The 11,949-nt window shown below is 40.0% G+C and overlaps 1 protein-coding gene and 1 long non-coding RNA gene across 5 annotated transcripts; both read left to right on the top strand.

Moving 5' to 3' along the window:
* The first annotated feature begins 1,487 nt into the window (after positions 1 to 1,487).
* LOC132155806 (ubiquitin-conjugating enzyme E2 Q2-like) lies at positions 1,488 to 10,062 on the top strand. 4 transcript variants are annotated; one of them, XM_059564507.1, is made up of 13 exons: positions 1,488 to 1,883; positions 2,797 to 2,901; positions 4,413 to 4,535; positions 5,507 to 5,563; positions 5,656 to 5,808; positions 6,792 to 6,876; positions 6,945 to 7,005; positions 7,641 to 7,731; positions 7,837 to 7,895; positions 8,227 to 8,275; positions 8,357 to 8,452; positions 8,524 to 8,590; positions 9,253 to 10,062. In XM_059564507.1, exons 1-13 carry the CDS (start codon positions 1,728 to 1,730, stop codon positions 9,282 to 9,284), a joined length of 1,134 nt encoding a protein of 377 aa, XP_059420490.1. In that variant the 5' UTR covers positions 1,488 to 1,727; the 3' UTR covers positions 9,285 to 10,062. The 4 variants fall into 4 exon arrangements, with proteins under 4 accessions (XP_059420490.1, XP_059420492.1, XP_059420491.1 ...); XM_059564509.1 differs by having other exon boundaries at positions 1,490 to 1,883; positions 5,656 to 5,793; positions 9,253 to 10,060; XM_059564508.1 differs by having other exon boundaries at positions 1,491 to 1,883; positions 5,659 to 5,808; positions 9,253 to 10,058.
* Positions 10,063 to 10,859: 797 nt separating this feature from the next.
* LOC132155524 (uncharacterized) lies at positions 10,860 to 11,237 on the top strand. Its single transcript, XR_009437256.1, has 2 exons — positions 10,860 to 10,925; positions 11,085 to 11,237. It is a non-coding gene; the product is annotated as an uncharacterized LOC132155524 (long non-coding RNA).
* The last annotated feature ends 712 nt before the right edge of the window (positions 11,238 to 11,949 follow it).

Below are 11,949 nucleotides of genomic sequence, written 5' to 3' on the forward strand. Positions count from 1 at the left end.
ATGGCTAAATAAATATATGTATTTAAACATGATTATCAAACCTCACTGTGTTAATGGAACTGAAATTCCTGTTTATATATATATATATTATTCATTCATAACACATAACACTGTTTTTACGAGACATGTTAGATAATTTTCCATCAAAATAAAGTACTCAAAATAAAGTATCAAAATTACATTTTAATTCAAATATATTTCTTAGGATTAAATAGATTAAAACATTAATTAAACAATGATATTATATTAAAATAATTAAACAATGATGTCAAATATTATTGACAAAACTTTTGAAATATTATGTAATTATCCTAAACAGTAATAATTATATGGTTATTTAATCTCACTGTGTTAATGATTTAAATGGTTTTTTCTCTCTCTCTGTAGTAAGAATTATTTCCATTACTGTTTTATTTGTTCTTAGTTATACATTTATTACAAAATATAATACTATAATATTATTAAATAAATAATATAATTATTTAATTTTAAGAATATATCTATTTTATTCTATATTATTATATTATTTGTTATAATATAATTATTTAACTTTACTATTATATTTATTATATAATAAAAAGAAAAAAGTATTAGGCTCTATGATTATGATTATAGGACATTTTATCTCTGCACTAAACAGATAATTCCCACGCTTCCCGTTTGGTTATTTCTGGGAACGTTTTCTAAATTTTGCATCTGGGAATTTTTTCTCAAGTTTGCATCAACTACTGATCAGCAAACACACTGTTTATTTGAATGATCACACAGTGGGTTATTTAACCATGTATAATTAGTATTATTATTATTATTTTTTTTTTTTTTTTTTGGAAACCTTTTTTCTTTCAAATGCTCAAATTCACATTATTTCTTATGTAATGCAGGCATTCCCAAACATTCTGTCATCTGAACCTCTTTCACCTAATAAAATTACTTTTTTTTTTTTTTAAATATTTTAAATATTCAGTCTCATACTTGCATGTTCATGGTTCTCTGATGGTCACATGACATGCAAGTAAACACATAAAATTATATATATATATATATATATATATATATATATATATATATATATATATATATATAGTGTTTTATTCTGATTGATGTTATTTTAAAATGATTTATTTTAATTGTAAATTGTTATGATTTAATAAGACTAATTTTTAGCTTTTTATTCAACTCATTAAGACCAGTTTTGGAAACCTTCATGTTGTAAATAACAACAAACTGAACATATTTTATTTTATTTTTTAAAGCATTTTATATCAGTATGGTACTAAACTGTGCTATTTAATCAACGTGACGAACGAGTTAGGTCAAAAGTAATCTAAAAGTTAGTTATCTGATCTCAAACGGATTCCGTTACTAACTACAATGTTTGTCATGTAACTTGTAATCAGTAACGGATTGTGTTCTGGAGTCGTATAAACCCAAAGCGAACTGTAAACAAAGTTTTAGTCTGTCTGCGCGATTAGATGACGCTGCCGCGGTGCATGCTGGGACTGTGGGTCCTCCAGGAGCGTCTCCATCTTTAAAGCCCAGAGAAGAAGCGCTTCCGCTCCGCCGGACTCACACGGACCCGCGCTCTCACATCACACCGAAACACGGACCCCGGATCCGGTGACTCGACGCGTTCACTCCCGCGGACACACACACACACACACACACACACACACCTACACACACACACGAGAGCTCTGCTTCTTTTGTCCGGAGATGAGCGGAGGAAGATGTCGGTCTCGGGACTGAAGGCCGAGCTGAAGTTTCTGGAGTCTATTTTCGACCCGAACCACGAGCGCTTCCGGATCCTCGACTGGACACCGGACGAGCTGAGCTGCCAGTTTAACATCGGAGACCAGCTGCTGATCATCCACTGCAACCTCACGGTACACACACACACACACACACCGGGTACGCGCTCGGGCCCTCGGTGGGCAGCACGCTGATCTCTAGTCTCCTGAAATGTAGAAATGTAGCACTGCATCAGTGTCTCATCAATGGATGCTCTGCAGTGAATGGGTGCCGTCAGAATGAGAGTCTGATAAAAACATCACAATAATCCACAGCACTCCAGTCCATCTGTGAACATCTGGAGAAGACAAAAAGATGAAACAAATCCAGCATTAAGATGTTTTTAACTTCAATCCGTTGCTTCTGGCTAAAATACATAATAATGCATTCTGACGGCACCCATTTACTGCAAACCTTAAGCAAATTTTCACTTTTTGGTGCAGATTTCTTTAAATAATATTTACATTACAACTGAACTGGTGTAAGTGTGAAACCAGTGCCAGCTATAAACAAGTTCAGTTAATGTACATTCAGATTAAACCACATCTTGACTCTTAAAGTAATATTTATATCCATTTGAATGCACATGAATAACTATGAGAAGGTTTCAAGCGCTCTATTTGACCTGCCTACAAATAAGAAACCCTTTCTAGGGATTTTAGAGCTAAAGTACGTCAGATGAGTTCATATAGATCTGATTATGTCACACGTGTTTTGTGGAAGTTCCTGTTTTGCAGGTGTTTTGGAGCCGGTTAAAGTTGGGAATGTTGTGATGATGTCACTGCCAGTCAAACGTCTGGACACGCCTCTTCCTCTTTCAGGACAGTTGTGCAGTTTACAGGAATGAGAAGCTGCATCTAAATCTGAACTTGTTTTGGTTTTGTAAATGAATCCAGAATGATTTGTCTACAAGCCCAAGCATTTGCTGAGATCTTGAGAACAGCTGATCCGGTCCAAACGTCCGGCTGGTGGTCACTTCCCAGTGTAACCCTCAGAAGTGTGTTTCAGGAGTCGTACCCGGCGACGCCGCCCATATGGTGCGTGGAGTCTGATGACCCGAGCCTGACCCGAGTGCTGGAGCGGCTGGAGGACGTCCGGAAGAGCAGCACACTGGTGAGCACACTACACACAGGATTTCAGACTGGGGTTGAGTTTATAGACATGTTTACTCATGTTAGAGGGGTACAGGTGTCCTTCGGCTCGGTGCACAAATACAGCGATGTTTTAACCACTGCACGAGTGGAACTACACTGGAAACGTAGTTTTATACATGGTTTCTTTTGATAAGAAACAAAGTCTCATCTTTCAAATGATGTCCTTTTTTCAGGGAATTCAAACAATAAATGCGGTTGTGATGTGTTGTGACAGATCGCTGTATAAATGATTTATCTAGGCATGTAGCGATTCTCTCGACTCATTATTATTTATTTTTTTTTACAAAATGAGATTGAAGACGTTATACGGTAAATGAAAAGGTGTGGTTTTATTAGGCTATTGCTGCACGTTTCTTTGTGAAATTAAAATATAACAATACTTAAGCAATAACCCCTTTGAAGCTGTGGTTTACAGTGAATTTATAACCGCTGAGGGGCATTGTTAGGTATGACGCAAAGCTGTTATAAATTCACTGTAAACCACGGCTTCGAAAAAAACGGTTATTCCATATACGTGGAATAACGTGGAACACAATAAAACAGAGCAGATAAAGTGTAATGATATTAATAAAAACAGTATTCTTCCACCAAACAGTCTAGTTCCTTTAGAATCAGTTGTGGTTGCTACAAAGTGGTTGCCGAGCAACAGACACATGTAAACAAAGGTGTGTGTTACTTTGTAGAGTCATCTACAACAGCTTTGAACGTGGCTCAGCCAATCAGAATCAAGGAGCGGAACTAAGTTTTAACTTGTCCGAGTTTAATTGTGAACAAACAAGATTTCCATTTATTCTCAAGTCTTATGTAAGTTGTCTTCTCATTAGAAGGTAGTGTGTGTCAGTAAATCAGGTAATTAGTCATCTCTTCAGAGCAGAGCAGGTGTTGTAATCATGATGCTCTGAGCGGCAGTAAACAGTAATTACCCTCCTAGCTCCACTGTAATACTGTAATAGAGCAGAGCGTTACACAACATGTGAGTGTGCACTACTGAGGGAACTCGGACTGATGCCTGGTGTCTGGTACGCACAGTTGTAAAAAAAATTAAGTAATTGTTAAGTATTGTGTTCATGTTGTATTACAATTTCCTTTACAAAAAAAAAAAATCTTGGTGACCCCAAACGTATATATTTTTTAAGTTGAGACTGCTCTTAAGGCCTTACTTCCTTCTCTCTCAGATATTCATTACGTGCGCGTGAGATTTGATCTGCTCCTGTTGTTTTCTGAGCTTGACCAGCCTCCCCTGCACTGCCGACTTCAACAGGAAGTGGATCATGTGCACAGAGTCCTGTTATTATAACCTGACAAATGTGACCAAAGCTTGACATGCATCTCGTTGACTGTCCATAGCATGTCAGTCAGTGTCAAAAAAACTGAGGGTTTATGTTTGAGTTCAGGGAGATTTCTGTCAGATTCCTGGCCCAGGCGAGTGTTTCTGACCTGTGTGTGTGTGTGTGTGTGTGTGTGTTTCAGCTCCTGCAGCAGCTGAAGAGGCTGATCTGTGATCTGTGTCGCCTCTATAATCTTCCTCAGCACCCGGATGTGGAGATGCTGGACCAGCCTCTTCCTGCAGGACCCCTTCATCAGGACAGGAAGGTACTCATCCAGACAGAAACCAAACATGCTTATGGAATTTAGTTTCACATGCATGTAATAACAAGTCGTAGCTGACTGTTGCATCGGGTCAAAATTGCATTAAAAAAGCCTATTCTACAGAGGGTGTAAAGTCAGAGGTGGAAACATCTTTTAGTATGTATGCAAATGATATAATATAATGATATAATATTCTAGGTATTAATTCTCATATTGAATTTTCAGAAGGTTTTGGAATAATTTTCCTCACTAAATGTGTCACTCCCGAAACACAGTAATAATAATTTAATGGGAAGGGTTATATTGACCTGTTAAGATTTAGCTCACATCTACATTGTAAATTATAGATTTTTGCTACTTTTATACAAAAATGTTTTGAGGTAAATCATTAAGTACATTTTTTAACTACATTTAAAAGTGTAATTTAAGAGATTTGTTGTATTCTTTGTAAAATGCATAAAGTTGATCATACTGATTTCACAGTTGAGGATTCATTAATGTGTATATATATATATATATATATATCTCATAACATCTTAGCTGATAATTCAGTATACTGTATTTTTGACAAAACATCCCCTGCACAGTTTCAGTAGTGACAGTAATGCACACTAATAGACTACTAAAACATTAAAACAAAAAAAATGTATAATTGTACTAAAATATATGTATTTTTATTTCCCCAAAATAAAGGATCATGTGTTACCTTTTGTCATGATGATGACATGTTTTAGTCGTGACAATTGTACAAGGATCTCAGGTTTGGAGTGAGATTACATCTGTTAGGGGAGGGGCCTCTCAAATAATTGCAGAATTTACAGATAAAGTGAATATTTAACATGAATTGATGTGGTGCAGGATCGGGATGTGAGGTTTTGAGCAGAAAAAGAACGATTATTTCAGAAGATAGTTAATAAATATGTTAGGGTGTCCTGTGTGTGTGTGTGGTTTAACACGGATGTTTTCTCTCGTAGCATGGGACGACAGACGAGGTGACCTCAGAGGAGGAGGAGGAAGAGGAGATGGGAGAGGTGCGTGTCTGTTTCCCTCACCTCATTCATGTCTTCTGTGAGCTGCTGAGCGTCTCTCTTTACCTGTGTGTGTGTGTGTGTGTGTGTGTCAGCAGGACATCGATCTGGAGCACTACGAGATGAAGGAGGAGCCGGTGGATGGGAAGAAGTCTGAGGATGATGGGATTGAGAAGGAGAACCTGGCCGTCCTGGAGAAGATCCGCAGGAACCAGCGGCAGGACCACTTGAAGGTAAGTGCTCACTCGGTAAGAGACTTTCCTTCTGTTTGGGGTGTGATGGGGTCAGATACAGACGCTTGTCTCTCGGTCTGATGAGATGGAAGAGGTTCAGTCTGTGACATGGTTTAACCCTTTTCTGTGCTGAAAATCCTCAACGTAATACAATCAAAAATGACCAGCCTACAAAAATAGCCTGTGAGTTTGATAATGAAATCTTTTTTTATCAGGTGTGTTCCTTCAGTTAGCACAGGTTTAGTTTCTTCATGGAGCTGATTGATCGCAGGCCACTGATCTGAGCTCACGCAGCTAAAAATATCAACAAATAATGCTTTTTCACTGCATAGGCTCAGATCATTCCAGTATTTTGGTGATTAACAAGAGATTTATGAACATTCAGGTTTTTAAACCGTGTTGCAGACGTGAATAAGAAACGCAGTTATGAATCTGAAATGTAACACGCTGGAGAAATGTCTCTGGTTCATCACTGTGTTTCTCAAGGAGATTCTTGAAAAGGTCTTTAGCAAAGTCAATCCAGAATCAGTCTGAGAGTTATTATTAAACTGGATGTGAATGGTTCTGGGGCTTTAGTTAAAGTGCCCCTATTATGCCATTTTTAAGCGTCCTAATGTTATTTTGGAGTCTCCTACAACAAGTTCACATGCATGCAAAGTCAAAAACACTTTTGCTAACTAACGACTGGTTTCGGCTCTTCAGAGTCGATTCTTTCTTTGGGAGACAGTAAGTGTATGTATCGTGCAGATCGTTTATATTCTCACACAGCTGCATTACACACTGTGTGCGAGGAAATACTGGAAATGACTTACCAGGGGCACTTTAACTATTTAGGACTTTTATTTCTAGAAGCTAGCATGCATTAAAAAGCATTTGCCCATCAGCAGTTCAGAGATATAATTCAATAATGACGATATCATGATCAATGCTTCACATTCCCCTGAAGGTGATTTTCCTCTGTTTGATTAATAAACCTGTGTGTCTGTCGGGTCCTGTAGGGTGCCGTGTCTGGATCTGTTCAGGCGTCCGATCGTCTCATGAAGGAGCTCCGGGAGATCTACCGCTCTCAGAGCTATAAGAACGGTAAGATAGCGTGACCGTGAGCTACAGACGGCGCTGGACTCTGTGATCTGATCCAGTCTCTCTTGCAGGAATCTACTCTGTGGAGCTGCTCAACGACAGCCTGTACGAGTGGCACGTCAAGATCAGGACGTAAGTCACATGCTCGGGGCTCACACGGCTGCTGAAGTATTGCTGGGCCGTGAAATGATGACCGTAATTATCACCATGCATTTTGAGCTCGATAGAATGATGACACTAACTGCACTGTGTTATTGTGTCAGAAATGTGAGAGATGCATGTGCAATTTTATTCGATTATTATTGTAGTCATTCTGCATGCATTTAGGCTGCTGTTCTTCATACAAATAAATTAAAAGTCAAACAGTCAGAATATTACACTTCTACCCTATGAATATGAGGTTGTTACCATTTTTACAAATGTTGCCGTTTTGGTTAATGAACATGAACTGTCTTCTGCATCGTGCTGGAATCAGCCATTAGAAGATGCAGTTTCTTTTTAAGATAGTTTAAGGAAAGAACAAGCTGAAAAGGTTTTATTTTGAATATTGTAGCTCAGATTTGTTTAATGTTGGCCTGTTTCTCATGTGTTTGTCATGTCCCGAGACAAAAAAAAGAAAAGAAGGGAAGGACTTGTTTAAAAACCACAATGAAGTGTCTAGTCTTTTACTCCGCAGAAGAAATCTGTCTTTAAGCTTGAAAGATGATGATGTTCACTCTCGGCTGATATGAAGAAAGCTGTGTGTGTGTGTGTGTGTGTGTGTTCAGTGTGGATCCTGACAGTCCTTTACACAGTGATCTGCAAGTGCTGAAGGAAAAGGAAGGCATGGACTACATCCTCCTCAACGTCTCATACAAAGTGAGTCCAGTCCGCTGGCTCTGAAAGTATGCACACAATTCAGTCTAAACCTTTGCTTTAGTTTAAAGATTATATATCTATGAATCCCATCTGGTCTGTCTGCAGGATAACTTCCCCTTTGACCCTCCGTTTGTGCGAGTGGTTTCTCCGGTCCTGTCTGGAGGGTAAGATCTCTTCTGAAGACCGTTAGGATTGTGTTGATTACACTTTCCATGAAAACTCCTGTTTATATATATATATATATTGATATATATTTCCATACAGTTAAAATGTTATAAGTCTCATATCTTGCCACTGTTTACTCGTTACTTTACTTAAAGCAGACAAAAACTACTTTTACAAAACCTCATTTGTTTTCTTTCTCAAACAGAGGTAAGATCAGATGAAAGTGTAATATGGCACATTTGATTTGAACTCTATTCGTTGTAATATCAGTAAGAGACTGTACAGAGCTTATTAACTGAAGCATATTAAGGGTGTATTGTGTTGTTTCAGGTATGTTCTCGGCGGAGGAGCTCTGTGTATGGAGCTGCTCACTAAACAGGTGCGTTTGTGTCCGAGACGGATGTCCACAGTGCATTTGTCCACTTCTAATGTGATTTAAGATGTGTGTGTTTGTTCTCAGGGCTGGAGCAGTGCCTATTCTATCGAGTCTGTCATCATGCAGATCAACGCCACTTTAGTCAAAGGAAAGGCAAGAGTGCAGTTCGGAGCCAATAAGGTGAGCGCTCTGCTGGTGTGTGTCCGGATGCATCTGATTATATGTGTGTAAACCCTGTGTCCTGTCCTCAGAATCAGTACAGTCTGGCCAGAGCGCAGCAGTCGTATAAATCACTGGTGCAGATCCATGAAAAGAACGGTAAGAACTTCACAGCTGACGCATGACATTAATATTCATATCTGGAAATGAAAAATGCATCATGTTTAGATTCTTCCATTTTAATATCCATAAAACTAAGAGTTTGCCTGAGATCGTCTGATTTAACACTGATGCATTTGTGTGAGTGATGAAATGATCTGCGGTGTGCTGTTTTATTTCTTCTGATTAATGACGAGATACATTTTACATCATTAACCCAAATATGTATGAACACCATTAGGTGTCAAAAACACTCTTTCTTTAAATGATCTAGGAAGTTATATTAGTGTCAAACCCTTAACTAAAACTTTTGGACTGAGTTTTGTTGATGAACATGTTTTCTGTCGACAAACCATCAGAGCGTGAAAAACTCTCTTCATTACTTTCTTCATCTGGAAGTGACAGCGTGAAGGTTTCATACATTTTTTGGGCAGTCATCGATGGATATGTACATGTATATGTATCTTCTATTTCTTGTGATCCGAGTTCTGCTGTCTGGGGCTCTTCAGGAAAGAGGATCTATTTCAGGATCTGAGCTCATGGCAGATTTAGCTCGTGCTGTCTGTGACTGTGACATCGATTGGTTCTGTCAGTCTCTCTGTAGATGATGTTCCCAGAGTGAGTGCTTGCTGTATAAATGTGTGTGTGTGTGTGTTTCACAGGCTGGTACACACCGCCCAAAGAGGACGGCTAGAGCACAGCATCCACACATGGACCGAGCATCTTCAGACGGACATCTCTCTGTTCTTGCTTTTCTCCTCTCATCCCTCGTTTTAATCCGAGCCACTCTTTCTGACACTTTTCTTTACTCGAGGCTTGATTTGACTCCGTTTATCCACCTGACGTTCCTTCAACGATGCCATGATCCCAGCAGAGCGATGTGACGCACTCCTGACGCCAATATCTCTGAAAGAGCCCCATCTCTGCAGCATTCCTCCCTTTTATTTTATTTTTATGTGCATACTGAAAAAAACAGTTTTTACCATGGCAACTCCGACTTCATTGTGTTGAAAATGAACTCCACAATCAAGTGCAGATGCATTTGGATGAATGAACCTTTAAAAGAAGAGCAGGAGCGTCTCTCCGTCTCATTTGGGGACGTCTGTCTGCGAGTGTGTTCATGTCATTGTGAAGCATGTCTCTCAGTCCTTCTCCCTCCAGTCTGGATTGGTAGAACTGTATTTAGCGTGTTATTTGAAGCCCCTGCAGTCTCTTGGGAAGCTGGCAGTGACCAATAATGCCTTAAAAAGCAGGACTGAGCAAGTGAATGAGCAGAAGTTAGTTGTCTCCAGTATTTCTATTCAAGCAGACATCATCTCAGACATCGGTCGATCTGATGACTGACCACAAGAAAACGCCCCTGCTTTAGTGTTAATATCATTCAGAAGCAGTTCACACCACTGCTGGACTCTCTCTAGATTCCTGTCGAAAGCACTGGGATGGTTCTTCTGTTCTCTTGAAATTCACACAGACCAGAGTGAGCCGCTTCACTGTTTCATTCAGAGCTGAAGAACGCCACTCTCACATCAAGCCCTAGTTTGAGTCCACTGCTGTTCCTCTGGTTCTGAGTGTTTGAGATGAGAAGTGTGTGTGTGTTCGGACGGAGAGGAGTGTGTGTGTGTCTGTGTGTGTGTGTTCGGACGGAGAGGAGTGTGTGTGTGTGTGTGTCTGTGTGTGTGTGTTCGGACGGAGAGGAGTGTGTGTGTGTGTGTGTGTTCGGACGGAGAGGAGTCTGTGTGTGTGTGTGTGTGTTCGGACGGAGAGGAGTGTGTGTGTGTGTGTCTGTGTTCGGACGGAGAGGAGTGTGTGTGTGTGTGTGTGTGTGTGTGTGTGTGTCTGTGTGTGTGTGTTCGGACGGAGAGGAGTGTGTGTGTGTGTGTGTGTGTTCGGACGGAGAGGAGTGTGTGTGTGTGTGTGTCTGTGTGTGTGTGTTCGGACGGAGAGGAGTGTGTGTGTGTGTGTGTGTGTGTGTGTCTGTGTGTGTGTGTTCGGACGGAGAGGAGTGTGTGTGTGTGTGTGTGTGTGTGTGTTCGGACGGAGAGGAGTGTGTGTGTGTGTGTGTGTGTGTGTTCGGACGGAGAGGAGTGTGTGTGTGTGTGTGTGTGTGTGTGTTCGGACGGAGAGGAGTGTGTGTGTGTGTGTGTGTGTGTTCGGACGGAGAGGAGTGTGTGTGTGTGTGTGTGTTCGGACAGAGAGGAGTGTGTGTGTGTGTGTGTGTTCGGACAGAGAGGAGTGTGTGTGTGTTTGTGTGTTCGGACGGAGAGGAGTGTGTGTGTGTGTCTGTGTGTGTGTGTGTGTTCGGACGGAGAGGAGTGTGTGTGTGTGTTCGGACGGAGTGTGTGTGTGTGTGTTCGGACGGAGAGGAGTGTGTGTGTGTGTGTGTGTGTGTGTGTGTCTGTGTGTCTGTGTGTGTGTTCGGATGGAGAGGAGTGTGTGTGTGTGTGTGTGTGTGTGTGTGTGTGTGTGTGTCTGTGTGTGTGTGTGTACGGAACAGAGAGGGCAGGAGAATTCAATGCGTTATGCACTGTTAGCATGCTTCAGTTTTATTTGCATTTTATTTTTTCCATTGTAAGTGTAATTTTGACCATGTACAGTTCAATTTGTAAACTTGCATCAAGTTTATGAATAAAGAATTTTAAGAAATGCATCCGTGCAATCTGTTTATTCAAGTTTCACTCTATGGAATATTCAACTGCGTGGCTTTTCTTAATGTTTCAGTTTTTCACATTTAATTAATTTTATTTGGTCATAACTGAGCACACTCTAGGAGACGTAATAGAAAAAAAGTAGGTCTGATTTTATTTTATTTTGAGGAAAGGGAAAGAAATGCAGATTCCTTTAATATATTGATTTGTATGGTACTACTTGAAAGTTTAATTTTACATTACATTAAAGGTTTTGTCAATATTTAGGGGCCAAGCACCGAAGCTGCGTAGGCACGTATTGTAATCGTTGGCCTTCTTCATCCACGGAAAGTCAATGGCAGCCCATAGAACCGCTCGCGGGAAACTTTTGAAACTTGGCACACTGATAGAGGACAGTCCCAACATTTAACCAGAGCCAATTTGGAGTCTCTAACTCAAACTCTCTAGCGCCACCATTTGTTCAAAGTTGCACTCATGTTTATGCTAATAACTTTTTGAACCGTAAGCCAGAAAATGAAAAATTTTCCTCTAAATCCTTCGCAAGGTTTATTTATTTTTTTGCTATTTTCAATTGTTTGAAAAACGTACTTTTTCAAACTTGTCCTAGACGGTTTGTCCGATTCTCACCAAAATTGGGTCCGATCATCTTCAGACCATGCTGGCAAAAAGTTCTGGAATTCAAGTTGATTCGTCCAACCGTTCTCAAATGACACG

This window comes from Carassius carassius, chromosome 13, assembly GCF_963082965.1.
Source record: "Carassius carassius chromosome 13, fCarCar2.1, whole genome shotgun sequence".
Taxonomy (NCBI): domain Eukaryota; kingdom Metazoa; phylum Chordata; class Actinopteri; order Cypriniformes; family Cyprinidae; genus Carassius; species Carassius carassius.